The sequence below is a fragment of the Coregonus clupeaformis genome, unplaced genomic scaffold (assembly GCF_020615455.1).
Source record: "Coregonus clupeaformis isolate EN_2021a unplaced genomic scaffold, ASM2061545v1 scaf1404, whole genome shotgun sequence".
Lineage (NCBI taxonomy): Eukaryota > Metazoa > Chordata > Actinopteri > Salmoniformes > Salmonidae > Coregonus > Coregonus clupeaformis.
The window spans coordinates 25355-48949 of NW_025534858.1; the positions used below are offsets into that span (position 1 = coordinate 25355).

The 23595-nt window shown below is 45.9% G+C and overlaps 1 protein-coding gene across 1 annotated transcript in view; it reads right to left on the minus strand.

The window, feature by feature from the left end:
- LOC121562109 (PH domain leucine-rich repeat-containing protein phosphatase 2) overlaps positions 1 to 23595 on the minus strand; it is a 48622-nt gene that overhangs the window by 15342 nt on the left and 9685 nt on the right. The window contains exons 4-9 of the mRNA XM_045218159.1: positions 12173 to 12363; positions 11535 to 11660; positions 6061 to 6215; positions 4723 to 4869; positions 3937 to 4167; positions 19 to 221 (exon numbers count right to left, since the gene is read on the minus strand). Coding sequence (XP_045074094.1) covers positions 19 to 221; positions 3937 to 4167; positions 4723 to 4869; positions 6061 to 6215; positions 11535 to 11660; positions 12173 to 12363 — 1053 coding nt within the window. The remainder of the gene's footprint in view (positions 1 to 18; positions 222 to 3936; positions 4168 to 4722; positions 4870 to 6060; positions 6216 to 11534; positions 11661 to 12172; positions 12364 to 23595) is intronic.

A 23595-nucleotide genomic window follows, 5' to 3' on the forward strand; every position in this document is an offset into this window, starting at 1 on the left:
GGTAGGTGCTCCACTCACGGTTGCTGCTGGCGTGAAGTGTGCGCAGGGTGAAGCCACTCAGCGTTAGCGCCCTCAGCTGGTTTCTCTGGCAGTGCAGAGTTTCCAGGCTGCAGATGGAGCTCAGGTCCAGTGTGGCCAAGTGGTTGTCCCTCAGGTCCAGCTGGGTCACCTGCTTCACCGCCTCCAGGGCCTCACTCTTCACCCAGCGCAGACCGTTCAGCCTGCATACAGTACACAGCATTTACACAAAGGCCTCATACAGTACACAGCATTAACACCCAGGCCTCATACAGTACGTAAGGGAAAATCAACAAGGGGCTATGTGTTCTATTGAAAATAATGAATTACATTTTAGTCATTTAGCAGACGCTCTTATCCAGAGCGACTTACAGTTAGTGAGTGCATACATTTTTATTTTTTATACTGGAATCGAACCCACAACCCTGGCGTTGCAAATGCCATGCTCTACCAACTGAGCTACATCCCTGCCGGCCATTCCCTCCCCTACCCTGGACGACACTGGGCCAATTGTGCGCCGCCCCATGGGTCTCCCGGTCGCGGCCGGCTACGACAGAGCCTGGATTCGAACCAGGATCTCTAGTGGCACAGCCTTAGACCACTGCGCCACTCGGGAGGAAGGAAGGTGTGTTCCTCCACGACGTGGAAGGTGTGTTCCTCCACGACGTGCTAGCGGAGTGGAACTGACCTTCCACAGAGTTGTATTATTTTCCGGAGAACACATAGAGCTGCGAGTTGATTATCCCTTTTATATCATGGCTATAATTTAACACATTTACCGCTAGAAATGGGTTCATTTGCAGGTAGAAATGTGTTCAACATCCACTGAAGTAGCTCCCAAGTTTACCAGATAACGATAGTAGTTGCCTCCGTAATCAAACAGACTTGCTAGTTAAGCTAACCAAACCAAAAGTCCTAGCTTGCTATTATAAATTCAACAATGCCAATAATGTTTTCAATATGTATTTTACTTTCAAAAGTAGCTCAAACATAGAACATGTAAGAACTACAGCCATTGAATTCTACAGTGCAAATACTGTGGGGAAAAAAAGTATTTAGTCAGCCACCAATTGTGCAAGTTCTCCCACTTAAAAAGATGAGAGGCCTGTAATTTTCATCATAGGTACACGTCAACTATGACAGACAAATTGAGAAAATAAAATCCAGAAAATCACATTGTAGGATTTTTTATGAATTTATTTGCAAATTATGGTGGAAAATAAGTATTTGGTCACTTACAAACAAGCAAGATTTCTGGCTCTCACAGACCTGTAACTTCTTCTTTAAGAGGCTCCTCTGTCCTCCACTCGTTACCTGTATTAATGGCACCTGTTTGAACTTGTTATCAGTATAAAAGACACCTGTCCACAACCTCAAACAGTCACACTCCAAACTCCACTATGGCCAAGACCAAATAGCTGTCAAAGGACACCAGAAACAAAATTGTAGACCTGCACCAGGCTGGAAGACTGAATCTGCAACAGCTTGGTTTGAAGAAATCAACTGTGGGAGCAATTATTAGGAAATGGAAGACATACAAGACCACTGATAATCTCCCTCGATCCACGCAAGATCTCACCCCGTGGGGTCAAAATGATCACAAGAACGGTGAGCAAAAATCCCAGAACCACACGGGGGGACCTAGTGAATGACCTGCAGAGAGCTGGGACCAAAGTTACAAAGCCTACCATCAGTAACACGCTACGCCGCCAGGGACTCAAATCCTGCAGTGCAAGACGTGTCCCCCTGCTTAAGCCAGTACATGTCCAGGCCCGTCTGAAGTTTGCTAGAGTGCATTTGGATGATCCAGAAGAGGATTGGGAGAATGTCATATGGTCAGATGAAACCAAAATAGAACTTTTTGGTAAAAACTCAACTCGTCGTGTTTGGAGGACAAAGAATGCTGAGTTGCATCCAAAGAACACCATACCTACTGTGAAGCATGGGGGGTGGAAACATCATGCTTTGGGGCTGTTTTTTCTGCAAAGGGACCAGGACGACTGATCCGTGTAAAGGAAAGAATGAATGGGGCCATGTATCGTGAGATTTTGAGTGAAAACCTCCTTCCATCAGCAAGGGCATTGAAGATGAAACGTGGCTGGTTCTTTCAGCATGACAATGATCCCAAACCCACCGCCCGGGCAACGAAGGAGTGGCTTCGTAAGAAGCATTTCAAGGTCCTGGAGTGGCCTAGCCAGTCTCCAGATCTCAACCCCATAGAAAATCTTTGGAGGGAGTTGAAAGTCCGTGTTGCCCAGCGACAGCCCCAAAACATCACTGCTCTAGAGGAGATCTGCATGGAGGTATGGGCCAAAATACCAGCAACAGTGTGTGAAAACCTTGTGAAGACTTACAGAAAACGTTTGACCTGCGTCATTGCCAACAAAGGGTATATATCAAAGTATTGAGAAACTTTTGTTATTGACCAAATACTTATTTTCCACCATAATTTGCAAATAAATTCATTAAAAATCCTACAATGTGATTTTCTGGAATAAAATTCTCAATTTGTCTGTCATAGTTGACGTGTACCTATGATGAAAATTACAGGCCTCTCTCATCTTTTTAAGTGGGAGAACTTGCACAATTGGTGGCTGACTAAATACATTTTTTCCCCACTGTATACTGAGTTATAGGGAAATAATGCACACTCTAGAATGCCCTTCAAGCCAATCAGAAACTAGTATTCAACAATGCCATGGTATAAACAGCATTATAAACTGGGTGGTTCGAGCCCTGAATGCTGATTGGTTGACAGCCATGGTATACCACGGGTATGACAAAACATTTATTTTTACTGCTCTAATTACGTTGGTAACCAGTTTATAATAGCAATAAGGCACCTCGGGGGGTTGCGGTATATATGGCCAATATACCACGGCTAAGGGCTGTACCTAAGAATAGCCCTTAGCCGTGGTATATTGGCCATACAACACACCCCCTCGGGCCTTATTGCTTAATTAACACACAGGCTTCATACACATAGAGAACATAGGATCAAGATATTAACATCAACATGGGGATAAAGCAATGGCATCAGACAAACAGAACACTGGGTTAGAATGCTGACAGCAGACAGACACTAGACAGAATATGCCTGGCTGATGAGTTCCAGACTGCCCCTGTGTGTCTCCCTCTTCCTGATCTGATCTCACTCTGCAGAACCTCTCCTCTCCCTTTTATGAGCCCAACTGGCCTCCTAATCCTACAGGCACCCAGCCCCCCATAAATCCACCCCATAACTCACTCTCAAGGTGAGGCAGAGCAAGAGTGAGGGAGCGAAAGAGAGAGGGAGAGAGACAAAGAGAGGAGAGAGACAGAGAGAGAGAGAGAGAGGTAGAGAGGGAGGTAGAAAGATGGGAGGAGAGAGATGAATAACGACTAAACTTTAAAACAGTGACGGGGAGTGAAGGGGGGTGATACTGCAGGTTTTTAGGGGATCAATCTCACTATCAATGGCTGCATCAGAACTGGATAGAGAGATGAGAAAGGTGTTTTATATGAAAATGCCTAAGTGAGGCAGGGTCAGGCATCGGGGTAGGGGGCATTTGGGGGGGGTGTGGAAGTACATTGAACCGTTGCTGCCAACTCTGTGAGATTTACTGACAGGGGGGCTCTTATTACCATTGTGTATTGATCTTGAATTATGCATGCTGTGACTGACGAATAGAGTGTATACACTGAGAGAGAGCGAGAGCGAGAGAGCGACGAGCGAGAGCGAAGCGAGCGAGAGAGCGAGAGAGCAGCGAGAGAGCGGAGAGCGAGAGAGCGAGAGAGAAGAGAGCGAGACGAGAGAGCGAGAGAGAGAGCGAGAGGAGAGAGAGAGAGAGAGAGAAATAGAAATAGAAATAGGAAAAGAAAGATAAAGACAGGGGGCCCGTATGAGAGCAGAGAGTACAGACTGGTCTAGTTCCTCACCGCAGGTCGATGTTCTTGAGGTGGCTCATCCTGGCCAGGATCCCCAGCTCCAGGGTCTCCACCCGGTTCCCAGCCATGGCTAGCCTGTCCATGCCGCTCAGCCTATCCAGAACACCAGGGATGTGGGGGAAGTTGTTGAAGGAAAGCCCCAGGCTGCTGAGCTGAGCTAGGCCGCCAAGCTCTTCGGGCAGGAAGCTCAAGTGATTCCCATCCAGAGACAGGGTCTGCAGACTGGGGGCCAGACATATAAATCTCTTTCATCTCTGTTTTCTGAGGATACACAACTGTTTGGCATTCCATAAGAAGAGGTGAAAATGTCAATGTTTGTATATTTGAAATCATTCTATATTAAGCATCATGCTGCAGTAAGTGAGCTGAGAGCATGAAAAGTGGCCTGATTTTAAAGCTTTATTTAATCTGACTGCATAACAACAAACAGCTGAACTTAATGCAATTCACTGGTTCAATTAACAAAAAAAAAAAAACACACACACACAGAGAACATGCTCGATAATGATTCACTGCTAAGATGAGCATGTGGGCTCATGTGGCCAGAAAGGCAAGCAGCGGGGAGAGTGGAGTGTACTGCACACCGCACTGAGCAGCACAAAATGTCCAACCCAACATCCAGTACATAGAGGAACTGATACTCATATTGACCATCATGGAATTACACCCTACCTAACACAGCTAGAGTGGGAATGTTGGCATGTACTCTATGCCAAACTCAAAATAATATATAATTTTGGCTGACTGATATAGGGTGTATGTATGTGACTGTCTCACCTCTGGAGGTTGCCTATCTGTCTGGGGACTGTGTTCATGCCGTTACAGGAGAGGTTGAGCTCTGTCAGGGTGAGGATCTCACAGACAGACTCTGGAAACACTCCCAGGCGGTTATGTGAAAGGTTCAGGCTCTTCAGCTGGGAAAACCTGGGTAGAAAGAGAGGGTTTGAAAAACTGGACCTGGCTTTTCTGACATGTTCAATGAATGACCAAAAGTAATTCAACGTAGAGATAGTTTTTCTGTCTGATTATAAAAATAGATGTATTTTGTGGGCTCATTGCATTGGCTCAGGCAGTCTCGTTCATCATAATCGCTCCATTGGAATTTATGTCCTCGTTACTAGGGGCTGCTGACATTTTACATTTTCGCATCTGGCCAAAACCCCATCTCACACACACACACACACTAAGTAGCAATACAAGCATTTTAGTGAATGAAGTGATGCAGAGTGGATGGGGGATGGAGGTGGCCGCCGTGAGTCACAACATATGCTAGAGCACAGACCGCATCCGAGAAGAACCATCCCCTCCCTCCTCCACCCCCTCCCTCAGGCTCCATCAGCCTCCCTCACTCCCCTAGCCCTGCTCTGTCTAAATATACAGATAGAGGGAGTGACAGACACACAGAGAGAGAGAGAAAGAAAGAGAAAGAGAGAGATGCAGTGATGTGTACATTGTCTTCCTCTCAGCTACACAGCACAGTAGATCCTCTATCATGTGTTCTTTCCACAGCCCTTCACACACGCATAAACACATGCACGTCCACACACCACTTATTACAGCTCGGCCCTCCTGTAATGCTTGCCATACAACAGGAAATACTACAGAGGGTAGTAGATAATTAACATTTAATAGCATTATCTCTTTGAGAATGCCCGCTTGCTCAAATATGCCCCAGTTGTACCATAGGTGTGGACACTGAGCTAAGTGCCCCTTCACCCTCCCAGATGATATGCCGGCTGAACCACCGTGTCTCTGAGCATCGACCACAAACGAGTGGTCAGGAGAACTTATCAGCACCGACTAGACCATAAAACAAGCTCTGTGATAAACAATGTACGTACCTGTAGAACATCATATGACATGATTACATAATGCCTTTGGGTAAAACTGTCAGACTGTGTTGTAACACTACCACAAATTGCATTGTAACAGGGAGGACAAGTTTATCTGTGGACGGATTAAGATCTAGTATCGAGGTAGGGGTGTTACTGAGCAGGTTTAGTATTGGGCTACAGGTTTCGCTAGGCATGTTCAGACTTATTTTAGGTAGGGTTTTCCTAGGTAAGTTGTGTCAGTGGTTGTGTGCTGCCCTGCCTGGTGAGAGAGTGCATTTACCTGGGGAGGTTGAGCAGTCCTCCGGGTCCCTGCAGGGACATGAAGTTGTGTCGGAGGTTGAGGTGGGTGATGTCCTGGCTGTAGAACAGGTACTCTGGCACCTCCTCCAGACTGTAGCATGACAGATCCACCAGGCTGATGGTCTGAGAAACCACCTGCAAACACAGGACATGTCCGTTTACTGTTTACTGCATCCAAATGGGTTTTTAATTAAGCTTAGTGATAATAGAACAAGGTTTTGACCAGAAACCACCTGCATTGAGCAATTGAGTTTTGCACACACACACGGAGTAACGGGCAACTTTAATTTAAAAAGGTTGAGTCGGTTCAATAATGCTTCATTCACAAAAGGGAAGTTGGAATCCTACGCTTCAGCATTATAGAATGATTTATTGAGCATTATAAATAAAGGAATACTGATAAGGTTATGTTGTGAGTCCATAACAAAACAGGATGTTCACACAGTGTTGTGGTCTATAGGAGTTGGCAGCATGAACTCCACTGAGGTGTGTGGTACTTCATCATTATCCTCACAGTGTTGTGGTCTATAGGAGTTGGCAGCATGAACTCCACTGAGGTGTGTGGTACTTCATCATTATCCTCACAGTGTTGTGGTCTATAGGAGTTGGCAGCATGAACTCCACTGAGGTGTGTGGTACTTCATCATTATCCTCACAGTGTTGTGGTCTATAGGAGTTGGCAGCATGAACTCCACTGAGGTGTGTGGTACTTAATCATTATCCTCACAGTGAGTGCTGTGTATATCCAGGGGTGAAAGTAGATGTCATTTCTTCCCGGTATGGGACCTCCTATGTGTGCATTTTTTTATAGGCCTAATCATACAATTACATATAGAATTTCATAGGATCTCTATGGGCCTAATTGTACAGATTTGTCGTTTAACTTTTCAAATGTATTAGCCTACCTTTTAATGTGGCATCAACATAGTCATGTTTTCATCTGATTGTCAAACAATTACTTAAAAAGGCTCATGTAGGCTACCTGCGTACTTTACTCCGGGACGGCGTGATGATTATTTGAAAGGGGGGTGCAGAAGAAAATAGTTTAAGCCTCATTTAGATATTTTTCTGCTTATAATTTCTGACATTTGGTAGGCTATTTGTAAGTCAAGGTGTCTATAATTAGGTACATGCAGCTTCTCTTGTCATTACTTGATGCTCGTGTAGAATACTAAATAAAGCCTTGCTCGCCGAAATAATGTCATAAATCATCAACAATCTACACCGAACAAAAATATAAACGGAACATGTAAAGTGCTGGTCCCATGTTTCATGAGCTGAAATAAAAGATCCCAGAAATGTGCGGAGGAGTATTTCTGTCTGTAATAAAGACATTTTGTGGCTCCCCAGTGGGTGGGCCTATGCCCTCCCAGGCCCACCTATGGTTGTGCCCCTGCCCAGTCATGTAAAATCCATAGATTAGGGCCTAATGAATTTATTTCAATTGACTGATTTCCTTATTTGAACTGTAACTCAACAACATCTTTGAAAATAAATGAAAAGCTGTGAAAACGATCCAACATGTTTCTGATAGTATTTCAATTAGTCTTGGATGCACATTTTATGTGGTTGAAAATGGAATACAGTCAGCTTTTATGTCGCTGAAAGAAATTGCACGTTTAGGCTACACAGCACAGTCCCTAAATGCGCATTCGCATCGAATCATATTTCGCCACTCCTGTTCCCGAGACAAAAATGTACATTTGGTCTATCATTTTACTGCGAGGAACACTTCATTCTGCTGGAGTTTATATTATAATAGGCTACATATGAAGCCTACAGTCAGTGTCCAGACTTCCGTTACTATTCCAACTATTCCAAAATAATTCTGGCCTCCATACAGTGCACTGTGCACCCGCCATTTGATCAATGCAAAGAGACATCAGTTACAAAACACCAAAGTCTTATGAATGGCATTCTGTGATTGTCATTCATTAGGCCTACACAAGTCTTGTAACCTGAATGTGTGTGTACACTGCTGTCCGTGCGCATCTCGGTCTTGGCCACTCATATCTGCATTAGCAAAATTTCAGTGTTATTGTCGAACCACACCGCACTTCGAGCGTTGGCTATTCAACACCTCTTCAAGTCTATTCGCTAATTTTTCACATGACTAATGATAGTGTAATAGCCTACAGTTTTCTTGAAATCTGTTTTAATTCTTGTGATAGGCTCATGTTTTACCGGTACGGCTTACCCCCACTATTTATTTTGCCGGTACTCTGTACTGGACCGCACTGGCTTACTTTCACCCCTGAGTATATCTGATTTTTTGTATTGTTCAGCACTCCCTGTCCCGCCATTGCTTTTCATTGGCTATGCTCATACAGTCATGGCTCACTTACAGTGGGGAGAACAAGTATTTGATACACTGCCGATTTTGCAGGTTTTCCTACTTACAAAGCATGTAGAGGTCTGTACTTTTTTATCATAGGTACACTCCAACTGTGAGAGACAGAATTTAAAAAAAAAATCCAGAAAATCACATTGTATGATTTTTAAGTAATTAATTTGCATTTTATTGCATGACATAATTATTTGATCACCTACCAACCAGTAAGAATTCCGGCTCTCACAGACCTGTTCGTTTTTCTTTAAGAAGCCCTCCTGTTCTCCACTCATTACCTGTATTAACTGCACCTGTTTGAACTCGTTACCTGTATAAAAGACACCTGTCCACACACTCAATCAAACAGACTCCATCCTCTCCACAATGGCCAAGACCAGAGAGCTGTGTAAGGACATCAGGGATAAAATTGTAGACCTGCACAAGGCTGGGATGGGCTACAGGACAATAGGCAAGCAGCTTGGTGAGAAGGCAACAACTGTTGGCACAATTATTAGAAAATAGAAGAAGTTCAAGATGACGGTCAATCACCCTCGGTCTGGGGCTCCATGCAAGATCTCACCTCGTGGGGCATCAATGATCATGAGGAAGGTGAGGGATCAGCCCAGAACTACACGGCAGGACCTGCTCAATGACCTGAAGAGAGCTGGGACCACAGTCTCAAAGAAAACCATTAGTAACACACTACGCCGTCATGGATTAAAATCCTGCAGCGCACGCAAGGTCCCCCTGCTCAAGCCAGCGCATGTCCAGGCCTGTCTGAAGTTTGCCAATGACCATCTGGATGATCCAGAGGAGGAATGGGAGAAGGTCATGTGGTCTGATGAGACAAAAATAGAGCTTTTGGTCTAAACTCCACTCGCCGTGTTTGGAGGAAGAAGAAGGATGAGTACAACCCCAAGAACACCATCCCAACCGTGAAGCATGGAGGTGGAAACATCATTCTTTGGGGATGCTTTTCTGCAAAGGGGACAGGACGACTGCACCGTATTGAGGGGAGGATGGATGGAGCCATGTATCACGAGATCTTGGCCAACAACCTCCTTCCCTCAGTAAGAGCATTGAAGATGGGTCGTGGCTGGGTCTTCCATCATGACAACGACCCGAAACACACAGCCAGGGCAACTAAGGAGTGGCTCCGTAAGAAGCATCTCAAGGTCCTGGAGTGGCCTAGCCAGACCTTACTTACAAATCATACAATGTGATTTTCTGGATGTTTGTTTTAGATTCCGTCTCTCACAGTTGAAGTGTACCTATGATAAAAATTACAGACCTCTACATGCTTTGTAAGTAGGAAAACCTGCAAAATCGGCAGTGTATCAAATACTTGTTCTCCCCACTGTATCTACATGTGCAGAATGCAGCTGAACAGCATTTCCTTCAGCTCTGAAAAGATAGACTGTATAGTCGTCAGCACATGGAGGACACTGTCTGTCTGGGGGTAGTAGCTTTAATACATTTCTCAGTCTGAAAACATGCTCGCTTCAATCCACCACAGGACCGCATACTGTGCAACACCCCAGAAAATAGGATGGTTGCTCAGCAAAGCACGTCGTCACATCATTGCTTTTAGGGATAAACAAAGACAAACCTTAGAGTTCTCATCAGCTAGCTTTTAAAAGGCCATCGAGGGCAGGTCAGAGAGAGAGAGATGAAGAGAGAGAGAAAGAGAGAAATGAGAGAGAGATGAAAGAGAAATTGAAAGAGACAGAGAGAAAGTAGTAGTGCCCTACATGTAGACTGGACAGAGAGAGGAGAACAGCCTGTGGGTAAAGAAACTAGCTAGGCAGCAGGGGGAGCGCTTGATGCCCAGTGTGTGTGGCTGTGGAAAATGACCCCCTCCTCCCTATAGTGGAAGATGACCCCCTTCTACTGTATCCATTCAGACAGCCTCCAAGCCTTTCTGTCTGGGAGGACCCGGGCACGCCACAAGGCCACTCACCAGGCCCAGCTACTCACACACAGGCCACTGTTAGAGCAAGGAGCCATTAGCCAGCACAGCCCCCATCACACAGCAAACACCACAACAACCCCATCCCCCTCACCCTCACTGATTCAGAAACACACACACGCACAAACACACGCTGAAACAAACACAAAATGAAACACATCAGCACAAATACACTACAACAAGGGCTTGGTTGTGTCCAGCCTGGCACGAGTATTGCCCCAAATCCACCACCTCATCCACCCTTCCTCTAATTCTCCTCCCCTCATCTCTCTCTGCCCCTCCAGTCCTCTCCCTCTCTTCATCTCAAGCACCACCCCTCTCTGCTCCTCATACATCTCCTCATACACCTCATACAAAGCCTCTTCTTCTCTGTCACTCCTCCTGCATCTCTCTCTATTTCTCTCTCTGTCTTCATCTCCAGCCAATCATGTCGCCATAGGAACCTCTGATGTCTAACTGCTCCCCAGTCCAGCTCAGTGATCCGCACCACAGTGGTAGGTAGGGGGGAGAGAGAGAGAGAGAGCGAGAGAGAGTTAGAGAGAGCTCCTTGACTTAGCATGGAACTACTACTAATTGGATTTTCATTTTTCAGTTGCCTTTTTTCTCCACGGCTCATTGTGTGCCTGCTCTGCCTGGGTGGAGGCATTCACAGAGCTGGTTAGGGCCCAGTAAGGGTCTGGGACACAATGGCCATTAATTAGGAAAGTAGAGGGTACAGCGAGAGGAGCAGAGCAGTCCGGGAGGGACAGACAGAGTGGCTGAGGATACTAACGTCATATAGTTGTACTGAGTCCCATGTGCAAGCACACAGACACACACAGTACACACAGATGCAATCAATGACCCATGCACCCTCCTAGCCAGTTGTTTAATCAAAGCCAGACACTGCTGGTCCTCTGTCGTCACTGTAGAGCCAATCAGAGAGGTCACCTGTGCTCCACAGCAGGACTCTGATTGGATGACAGACCAGGCAGTGGGCACTCTGGGTAACTGCCCTCTCAGCACTCTGATTCCCAGCCTAGAGGAACCAACCAGGACCACCCCTCACTGTGTGCCCTGACAGAGACCTTGCATAATTTATCAGAGAAAACATACACAAAGCTCTGGCACACAGATTCTCCTACATAACAACTCTGACAAGTAAACACATACTTACTTTTGAAGCCTGCCGATGCCACCTCTGATAGTCTGCCAGTGTGTCGAAGTTAACAAAGTATGTCTGGGCCTGGGGTCCAGCTGAGCTGAACATCAGACAGTGCTGTCTCCTCTTCACCTCCTCCACCTGAACATACAGAACAGAAAAGGGTGAGGAGGCCAGACAGAGACATCCACTGATGTCCCCAAGAAACTACTAAACAGCATTATGGTGCCTACTGGCTCTATCCATATTAGGCAGAGACACATGTGCTTAAGTGTGCCTGAATGTGCATGTCTATGGCTGCATTTACACAGGCAGCCCAATTCTGATATTTTTTTGAACGAATTGGTCTTTTGACCAATCAGATCAGCTCATTTGCCAATAATTGGGCAAAAGATCAGAATTGAGCTGCCTGTGTAAACACAGCCAATATGTGTGTGTGTGTGTGTACGTACTAGTGTGTGTTTGTATGTGTGCATTTCTGTATTTGCTCCCTTCTCATTGTACTGTACAGTGCATCCCCTCTGTCCGTCTGTCAGTCCCAGCTGTGTTGTTGTATCTGTGATCTGCTGTTGTTTCTGTCTCTCTTTGACCCCTGGGGAATGCATGGGCTTGGAAAACAACGTCTCTCCAACCCCTGACCTCTAACCCCTCACCTTTCCCCCCACCAGAGGCAGGATGTGCATCTTCCCCGTCAGGCTGTCTTTGACAGAGGCCACAATCAGACAGGTGCCACACAGGAGGACCTGGCGCTCTGCCCACTTGTGCAGCTGGGTCTTGCCCTTCCTGACGCTGAACACGCCCGTCAGCAGGGTCCGCTCCTGCTGGTCCGCGTTCACCGGACACTCTGGGGGAAGCCAAGGGAGGAGAGGGGTTAGTTAAAGAACATGGTCACATATCACTTATGCAAAAACACACCTTTGCACAGACACACACACATACAGTGAGGGAAAAAAGTATTTGATCCCCTGCTGATTTTGTACGTTTGCCCACTGACAAAGACATGATCAGTCTATACTTTTAATGGTAGGTTTATTTGAACAGTGAGAGACAGAATAACAACAAAAAAATCCTGAAAAATGCATGTAAAAAATTTTATAAATTGATTTGCATTTTAATGAGGGAAATAAGTATTTGACCCCCTCTCAATCAGAAAGATTTCTGGCTCCCAGAAAAGGGAGTGCTCCTAATCTCAGCTTGTTACCTGTATAAAAGACACCTGTCCACAGAAGCAATCAATCAATCAGATTCCAAACTCTCTACCATGGCCAAGACCAAAGAGCTCTCCAAGGATGACAGGGACAAGATTGTAGACCTACACAAGGCTGGAATGGGCTACAAGACCATTGCCAAGCAGCTTGGTGAGAAGGTGACAACAGTTGGTGTGATTATTCGCAAATGGAAGAAACACAAAAGAACTGTCAATCTCCCTCGGCCTGGGGCTCCATGCAAGAACTCACCTCGTGGAGTTGCAATGATCATGAGAACGGTGAGGAATCAGCCCAGAACTACACGGGAGGATCTTGTCAATGATCTCAAGGCAGCTGGGACCATAGTCATCAAGAAAACAATTGGTAACACACTACGCCGTGAAGGACTGAAATCCTGCAGCGCCCGCAAGGTCCCCCTGCTCAAGAAAGCACATATACAGGCCCGTCTGAAGTTTGCCAATGAACATCTGAATGATTCCGAGGAGAACTGGGTGAAAGTGTTGTGGTCAGATGAGACCAAAATCGAGCTCTTTGCCATCAACTCTATTCGCCGTGTTTGGAGGAGGAGGAATGCTGCCTATGACCCCAAGAACACCATCCCCACCGTCAAACATGGAGGTGGAAACATTATGCTTTAGGGGTGTTTTTCTGCTAAGGGGACAGGACAACTTCACCGCATCAAAGGGACGATGGACGGGGCCATGTACCGTCAAATCTTGGGTGAGAACCTCCTTCCCTCAGCCAGGGCATTGAAAATGGGTCGTGGATGGGTATTCCAGCATGACAATGACCCAAAACACACGGCCAAGGCAACAAAGGAGTGGCTCAAGAAGAAGCACATTAAGGTCCTGGAGTGGCCTAGCCAGTCTCCAGACATTAATCCCATAGAAAATCTATGGAGGGAGCTGAAGGTTTGAGTTGCCAAACGTCAGCCTCGAAACCTTAATGACTTGGAGAAGATCTGCAAAGAGGAGTGGGACAAAATCCCTCCTGAGATGTGTGCAAACCTGGTGGCCAACTACAAGAAACGTCTAACCTCTGTGATTTCCAACAAGGGTTTTGCCACCAAGTACTAAGTCATGTTTTGCAGAGGGGTCAAATACTTATTTCCCTCATTAAAATGCAAATCAATTTATAACATGCATTTTTCTGGATTTTTTTGTTGTTATTCTGTCTCTCACTGTTCAAATAAACCTACCATTAAAATTAGACTGATCATGTCTTTGTCAGTGGGCAAACGTACAAAATCAGCAGGGGATCAAATACTTTTTTCCCTCACTGTACTCCACACAGAGCACATACATCCCAACCACACCCTGTACACAAACAATACATTAAGTTAATTAATACCATATGTTCTCAAGGGGGTTGTGCTTTCAAGAGACAAAGACAAGGAGAGGGCTAGACGCTGCCAGAACATGAAGTCAAACTGATAAACAGGTCACGATGATGTCACCTATGCATTAGTCAATGAATAGCACATCTCTTCCTGGAAGTGTTCTTATGTCAGCAGATCAGCCCAGCATATAGTCTCATTATCCTCCTGATAGACCTTAGCTGAGATCTCTAGAGCATGCCGAACATCTGATATGACAAACTGTAATAACGTATCAAAACCCATTTATTCGCTAGATGGAATCTAAAAGGCAGTTTGAAGGCTTTATAATCTATGTCTTCATCCATGGTATAGATGACAGGTGTGTGAGTGTCAATCCCTCTAACATCTGATCAGAGATCACTGGGCTGCTGACAAGCTTGATCAAAACACCAGGTGATACAGGTGAGCATTCATTGGCCCAACTCAAGGTGTCTCTAGCGTTTGATCAGTCTCCCCTTTTCATTAACACACACACACGACTTTGCGATTGTTCTCAGAAATGCTCTAACCCAGATGCATCAGTCAGATTGATGAATGCATCAGTCAGGCTTTTGTCACATTAAACCCTCTTTCAATCTAATTATGTAGCAGGGAGGTGAGGCTAGTGTTGCAGCCTGAGTATGCTGCTGCTGAAGGACAAACAGCAGGCCTCCCTCCCTCCCTCCCTTTGCTCTGCCAGGCCTCAAGTACACTTAGGTTAAAGGCTGGTCAAATAAGCACAAAGGGCACACAACAACTTTTTTCTCCTCTGTTTTCAATTTCCCTTGAAATAACAAGGTCTGCGTTTTCCATAATAGCACCTCCTTGTCTCAAACTCCCAGAGGCAGGCAGACACGTCCTCGCTCTCTCTGCCCTTTTCTGTCTTCTCCTTCACGTCTAAGGATCAAAACGAATCGTCAGGCTGCTTGTCTTTGTGCTGTCTGGAAAACCCATAATGAACAAGACAATGGCCTCTGACAGCTGACTGTGCCGCTGGCGCTGGCTGGGGGATCAATAGTGGTGTCTGATCCCAGGGCTTCCCCTCTGTCAGAGAGAAAAGGACCAGAGTGCCTCAACTCCAGCACAAAGGCCCTAGGGGCCAAGGGCAGCCAGGGAGAACCAGCCTTAGAAGGAAAGGGAGAGGGGAAGAGCAGTAGACAGGGAAAGAGGGAGAGAGAGAGAGGGGGAGAGCTGCATCATTGCCCTGTCCTCTATGTGTCTGTGTCAGTGAAGGTGAAGGAGGCTGACCTGTCAAAGACAGAGCCTTGTAGCCCTGTAGGGGATCCACATACAGCCAAGAATAGACACAGGCAGACAGGACGCACTCTCCCACTGGCACCACAGCAAATCCACTACAAACAGCCACATTCCTCCCTCATCCACACACTCATCCCCCAATGCACTGCTGCTTACCAGCCCCCCCTCCCCCCACAAGTTTCTTTCTCACTTTCACATCTCGCCTTCCAACTGAATAAAACACCTCCCTGTTCTCTACACCTCTCTGTGAAATGATCCAAGAACACACACGCCAATACAATCTCAGTCCCACTGCGCAGTCTCACCTCCAACATCACACAAACACTGCTTCATTATTAGAAATAGTGTTGACACTGGTGCAGTGGGTTGTGAGAAAGAGGGAATGGTTGATATTTTGTTTGTAGCTAGCGCACAGTGATGACCAGAGCTGGAACAACCCCCAAAAACACTACAGTGATAAGCCCTCTCTCCACAATGGAGCCAGAGGGACAGACTGAAAACGCCGCTTCTAAATAGAGTTAGCGTTTTCTACAGCAATATGAGGAAAGAGAAAGTCACTCAATATTTGGGGGTTTGGTTGCATTTTCAGAGACGGCAGCAGAATGTAGCTCAAGGACAATACAGTACTCCTTGGGCTATTTTAAACAAAGTGTAGCCCTAAAAAGCCCTTCAAATCAAATCTACTTAGAGATCTTCTGACTATCACGCAGGATGTCAACAAGCGTTTTTAAATTGGACATCCCCCTGGACGCTCGACACAAAATCTGAGGAGCGGGCCTCTGCACAGAGCAGCATCACGCTGAAATAATTGAACGCATAGAGACACTGAGCTGTGCTCTGCTCTCCCTGCTCTGGCCATGAAAAAATGTCATCCCCATTAACTGTAGCATGGTTGTGTGTAAATACCCACAGCCTATACTGTTGCATTGCTACAGGGTGTTGGCAAGTATGTACTATCATTATCATCTCATGCTATCAGAATGACGGGGAATACAAGATCATACTTAAGCAATAAGGCCCGAGGGGGTGTGGTATATGGCCAATATACCACGGCTAAGGGCTGTTCTTAGGCACAACACATTGGCCATATATCACAAACCCCCGAGGTGCCTTATTGCTATTATAAACTGGTTACCAATTTAATTAGAGCAGTAAAAATACATGTTTTGTCATACCCGTGGTATTCCACGGCTGTCAGCCAATCAGCATTCAAAGCTCGAACCACCCAGTTTATAATTGATAATATAGGCTAATGACATTCACTGTATCTCTGATTCGTGGCCTCATCACCAATGGTATGCAATTACCACCCATCTGAGAAAGGCACACAACTTTTTTCCTGTTGCATTAGGCTTTAATATACAACAATTTACAGCAGACAGCACAGCTCAAACAGCCAGCCAACAGACCTGAAATGTTCACAAAACATACACATGCTCATTTAAGAATCCTTATTCATTCTTTAATGAAAGACAACCCCACTAATGTTTGCAGTGTGCCCAGACAGCGAGAACAGACACTTCAACTTCCTCTCCTAACACAACAATAACACTTTCTGACAATCACTCTCTCATTCAATCACAAAGAAAACAAGTCTCAACCATTCACGGCAAACTGCTGCACCCAAAACAAACATGCATGCTTTCCCACCATGTCAGAGTTGCCAGGGAAACGATGAGACCTTGGAATCAAAGTCTGCTCCAGCCTGGTACATCTGCACCATCCACACTCCCCTGCATATTTATTTGGACATTGAAGCTACAACTTTTAGTTTGGCTCTATACTCCAGCATTTTGGATTTGAGATCACATTTTTCATCTGAGGCGACAGTACAGAATGTTACCTTTTATTTGAGGTTATCTGTTTTACTGCTTAGAAATGAAAGCACTTTATGTATCTAGTCCCCTCATTTGAAAGCGTCATAAGTATTTGGAAAAATGCACGTTTAGTATTTGGTCCCATATTCCTAGCACGCAATGACTACATCATGCTAGAGACACTACAATCTTGTTGGATGCATTTGCAGTTTGTTTTGATTGCGTTTCAGATTATGTTGTTCCCAATATAAATTAATGGTAGATAATGTATTATGTCATTTTGGAGTCACTTTTATTGTAAATAAGAATAACATATGTTTCTAAACACTTTTACATTAATGTGGATGCCACAATGATTACAGATAATCATGAATGAATCGTTAATAATGATGAGTGAGAAAGTTACAAAGGCACAAAGATCATACCCCCAAGATATGCTAACCTCTCACCATTACCATTAACAGGGGAGGTTAGCATTTTTAAGGGGTATGATATTTATGCCTGTAACCTTCTCACTCATCATTATTCACGATTCATTCATGATTATCTGTAATCATGGTAGCATCCACATTAATGTAGAAGTGTTTAGAAACATTTTATTCTTATTTATAATAAAAGTGACACACTACATTATTTACCATTTATATTGGGCACAAGATAATCTGAAACGCAACCAAGACAAACTGCAAATACATCCAACATGGTTGTAGAGTCACAAGCTTGATGTAGTCATTGCGTGCTAGGAATATGGGACCAAATATTACACTTTTGACTACTTGTCCAAATACACCTTCAAATGGGGGGACTAGATACATAAAATGCTTTAATTTCTAAACAGTAAAACAGGCATGTATGAAAATAACCTCAAATAAAAAGGTGACATTCTGTTCTGTCGTCTCATATGAAACATTTGATCTCAAATCCAAAATGCTGGAGTAGAGAGCCAAATTAAAAGGTTTTAGCTTCACTGTCCAAATAAATATGTAGGGGAGTGTATATTACCTCTTCACCCCTGAGCAGGAGTCAGCCAATCCCACACCACTGTGATTTATGATATGGACCAATCTCATTGGTCATAAAATGTGTACAGGTCTGGCAGAGAGGCAGATGCTGTACAACTCTGTTCTCGCTCTCTCTCTATTTCTCTCTTTCCTCTCCCTCGCTCTCTCCCTCCCTGTTCTTTCTCTCTCGGTTCTCTCTCTCAGGCTAGACTCCAGCAGCAGTTCCAATAGCAGCAGGGTGGGAGTCCTCAGCAGCAGGGGCAGAGAGAGGGCATGCCTAATCACTAAACCAAGTCCCACTTCCGCTGCTCAGACACTGCCAAGCCACAGGGACAGAGTGACAAGTGACAGATCACAGTGCATGTCCTGGGTGAACCCCCCTCACACCCGTCCTCTGTCCCTCAGCTCTAATGTCCCTGCCTCCTGTTGACGGGAGTCTTGGCGACAGTGGTCAAGTCTTACTTTAACAGTCACCAGATGGGCAGGGGAGTGAGGCAGGTCAAACTGTGTCCCCTGTGGCATTAAAACTACCGTACAGAGACACAGAGAGAGAGCCCGAGTGAGCGAGAGAGAGCAAGAGCGAGAGAGAGAGTCAAAGGAGGTGGCAATGGGCCAAATGCCTTCTATAGACCCAACACTTGTACATCAACTTCCCCTATGGAGTATCAGCACCTGAGAATCCCCCAAACCAGACCATGTTTCAGCTGTTGGCCAGACATGACTCTAGACAGCCCCGTCCGTCCATCCACAGACTGAACAACTGCCTTGATGTTCTGTCTCCAACAGGGAGAACTAGAAGAATATTGCATAGATTAGGCTGGCTTGCAGTAGGGGGCCAGTAGAGGCTGAAACACAGGCTTACTGCAGCCCAGGATCAGAACAGCAGGCCATTTTTGGCAATAACATCAAATCAGAGCCGCGCAGGCCCCCTCCGTGACCTATTCTTACTGTGAGAAATGCAATTCATAAAGTCCTTAAGCTTGCTTCCATACTAGGGAAATCAAATAAAGTGTCAAACTGCTTCAGCAGAATAGTGCAGACAACTCAGACAGGACAGAACTATGGGACAGTGGCAGTGTTTACTGGATACTGAACATTGGGAAGGTAGAAAGTCCAGCTAGCATCTTTCCGATATGCACATCTTCCCCATCCCTCGATGGTTTAGCAATAGGATAAAGGGGTGATTTCCCAATAAAGACTGCATTGAAATAGACCAAATCTAAACTTGCAGGATCCCCTCCACCTCCGAGTCACCCAGCCCTTTAGGCCACAGACATTGCGTGACTCAAGGCTGAGGAGCCAGTGTCTGACACTGGAAAATCTCTAGCAGTGGATTGCTGACATCTAGGATCTGCATATAATATTGAGAAGAGAAGGTAGAGAGATGCAGAGATGCTGCTCAGCGGGGGGGTCATGTCTCTCAGGAGTAGGAGCACTCTTCCTCTCCCCCTGGTCTTGCCATCCCTCTCTTACCCCCTCCTCCTCTCCCTCCCTCTGTTATACAGTTCATCAGTCAGCGAGACCGGGAAGTAGTGTACTGTAATCCCACTCCGTCTGCTCTCTGCTGGCCTGTCCCTCCAGGCACTGACCATTACAGATGGGCCAGTCTGTAATAGGGGCCCATCAGACCCCTGTGTGAGCAGCAGCCCACTGGGCTCTCCATGGCCTGGCTGCTGGACCCCCTACGGCTTCCTCTGGCCCCTGTCAGCGCAGCTTAGGGCCTCCAAGTCGTTAACTTAGTTTTCCTTGGTATTTTTGATAAGATCCTGGCAGATCAATAACTCATTAGTTGACTAAACCTGGTCAGCCCTAATATGATTAACTCCCCTCCGCTCTGAGACACTAAGGCTCCCAGGCTGGATGTGAGCTCCATAGCTCCGCAGCAGAACCAGGTCCGGACCGGCCGAGGTGAAGCCAGGCCCAGTGGACCAGCGCCAGGACTCACATGCCCCCTCATAGCTGCAGCTGTACGCCCCCCCCAGGTCTCTGGAGTGCTGTTTTTCATAGAGAGTGATTTATTAAGTCAGCATTTATTCATGTTTACTCCCCCCTCCATGTTTGTTTTCATCTCAGTGCCACAGCAGGCTGCTGTGAGTGGGCAACAGGGCTGTGGTTCGGGGGGGGGGGATTAGTTTCCTGTACAAATAGAGCCGTGTGTATTTTAATAACTCACACAATGTTACCTTATCAACACCTCTCTGACATGGAAACAGAGAAGGAAGAATAAAAAAACTTCAACACCCTGCAGTGTGAATACCAACACATTTTATAAACGTGCGCACAGTGCAGCCCTTGCACAGGTATGTACACCAACACACAGCACAGTGAATGCAGTATTCATGGTCACACTTTAATAGCAACACACTTTATTACGCATAAGGCTTACTATTGAAGGGTGATAAGAGGTGCTTTGTCATGTGTCAACTGAACACCCTTATTCCACCCTTTATATAGAATGACATATTTATATAAATGATTTGTGAAGCCTTTATGCAGGCCTTAGAAAGGGTTTACAAAGACTTCATTAAGTGTGAACATATTGACAAACCCTTCCTGTGATGGCTGTACTGTTTACAGCTGCAGCAGAGATCCCCTCAATCAGGAGGTTAGGTTACCCCTGACAACGGCTGCCAGGCATCTGAGAAGGAGCTACGAACTAACACAGGGTTGTTATGGAGTTCTCCAACTAACACAGGCCATCTATTTCATCATCACTGTGTGGGTGGATAGCTCTTTAACAACCCCTTAGATGTGTGGGTGGAGAGACTTCTGTTACCCCATGGCTGTATGAGGGGAGACATTTCACCATAGTACTGTATGAGAGTCCTCATCTGATCCAATCCAGCCACCCTGCTAGCCTAGTTAGGATGCCAGGGTGCCAGTGTTTCCTGTGTTTTCCCACAAGCAGCTAATAAAAGGTGAGGGCAATCTCTCCCAGGGCTTGGCCAGCCTCCGGGCCACAGGCCTGCTCTGCTCACTAACACCACAGCACAGCCAGCTCTCACAGGACTGGGCCGAGCAGCGGAGAGACCAGCGCGGTTCTGTTCCCACTGTAGCCTACGCACTGTGACTGAGAATGAGGCCTGCAATGTGCTGGAGAGCTGACAGCAAGACAAACAGAGCTACAGCACTGAGAATATCAACCAGACAGACAAGAGGGGCATGCTTTATTCTCAATACAAAAAGGCACACACTTTTTAACTATAGTTTTAGTGTATTATAGTACATAGTGACAGTACATGAAGAGTATATGCACTGAAACAGCCTGAGTATGTTCAGTAGGATTTCTCTGGCAGGTATCGCGAGGCTGTGTTGTGAATGTCTGAGCATGTGCAGTCAGTGGAAGGGGAGGAGCTCTTTCACCACGTTTGCATGTGAGAAAGCTATGCCGGCCAGAGATTGTGGTCACGCTTTCTTCCCCTCTCGCTCGGTCTCGCTCTAGTTCTCTCTTGTTTTCATTCTCTCCCTCTTTCATTCTCACTGTCTCTCCAACACAGCATGGGCGTGGCCACAGCTAGTCAGACACAGTGACACTGACTCAGCAACACAGCACAGTGCTGCACAGTGCTAGGCCCAGCCAGTCTCAGCACCAGCCTGGTTATTAATAGGAGAGGCATTACAGAACATCAGGTCCCCGCTCCTCTTCCCCTTACAGCAAAGCCTATCAGGACTGATAGGAGGATCATTAGACCTGCCACTACCAGACAGGATCACAAACAGAGAGGAGTGTGAGACTCAAGGTGTGTGTGAGAGAGTGTGACTGTATGGTATGGACACATCACACCATTGTAAATACATCTCCCCTTCCCCCTAGGGGGACCAGTGTGTAAAAATTAACCAGCGTGCCATATCCATCCTGTATCTGGTGCCATACATCAGTGACGCAGAGGCAGTTAATCACTGGTGGGGCTGTGACAGAGCGCAGACTCCGCCAGCCAAGGCCGCAGGTTGACGTTTATTGTCATGAGTCTTGTACTGGAGGCCAAACTGAGCAATTTCCCCTTAGATAGGCCAGCTGCAAATCCAAAATTAGCTATATTGTAACAATTCATTTATGGTTTGGGTTAGGCATTAAGGTTAGCAGTGTGGTTAAGGTTAGGTTTAAAATCAGATGTTATTACTTTGTGGCTGTGCCAGCTACTGACCACTGCAGAGCTGGCTACAGAACAAGATTCATTACAAAAAACGCTAACCTGCGCCAGGCCCATGGAAGAGGGATGAGGGATGGTCAGTCAGGGGCCACGCAGCCCTGATGTATGGCTGTTTGGGATGCGTCCTGGCCTCTGAGTAATGAAGGTTACCCACGCCACGCCCAGGGTTGCGTCTGACACACATCCCTTACAGGCCTGAACCCCTTCCCAGAGGAGAAAGCTGCCACTCATGGGCCCTCATCTTGAGGAAGTGGGATTGAACTCCGTTGTAGTACCAACCCAAACCACAATACAACCTTGTTCAAACAATGGAAACAGACGTCACCTCAGCCCTATACTACGAATGTAGTTTGAGGAGTTAACGAGGTAACTTTGGTCAACTCTTAAATTCAACTTGGGATAACTGGTACCACGAATGTAGCTCACCTTTTAGCCAGGTAAATTTCTATGGCAACAAATCCTTCAGATCTAACCTGCACCGGGGCAGGCTGACTCAGGGCTAACTACATTGATCCTGAATGAAGTGTCTGAGCCACGAGTTCAGGATCAACGAAAGCAGATTCCTTCCCTCTCGCAAAAATTGCGTCATCATCCAGTTCATTTGAGGAAGACAACTGATTAAATATTTTATTAATCAAATGTGTTGTGTGTTAAAAATAATAGTTGTCAAAATAGCTATCACATTACACATTCAGTAATGACAAATGCATTTGAAACTTCACGCACAGTAAAACTTTTGTATGACCCAATACAATTATTTTATCAATAGGAGGAGTGGGGGAAAAGGTGCTTGTGCATTGATAACCACACCAAAGTAATAAAATAAAGACGGCTCTTCTAAAAGTCTATTTCACACCATAGCCTGCTGAATTTGCAAGATAACTTTTCTTTCATTTTGATTTCGGCACTAATTAAAATGTGGCACTGACTTGCCCATGTTTCAGCATTGTCTCAATGAAGAGTTTGGTGTGCGACTAGCCACGTGCGACATGCACGCGCAGTTACAAGCCTGCTAGAGTTAGTGGCAGGCGGACGAGCAATATCCACGGTCATACTACAGATGAAGCCTCAGGTGGAATGGGAAGCTAACTGAGGCTGGCTAGCTTTAGAAACCCCTGAGTAGATCTAGCTTGCTTCGTAGTTTACTACTCCAGCCCTGATAAACCAGCCCCTTGTCAGACATTATTAGCAAGCCTGACTCCTCTTAAAGTACTAAACTGTTTGAGTTAGACTAGCTGGGTGCTCCACAATCTGACAGACAGATCCGCCAGCGCGGTCAGAGGAG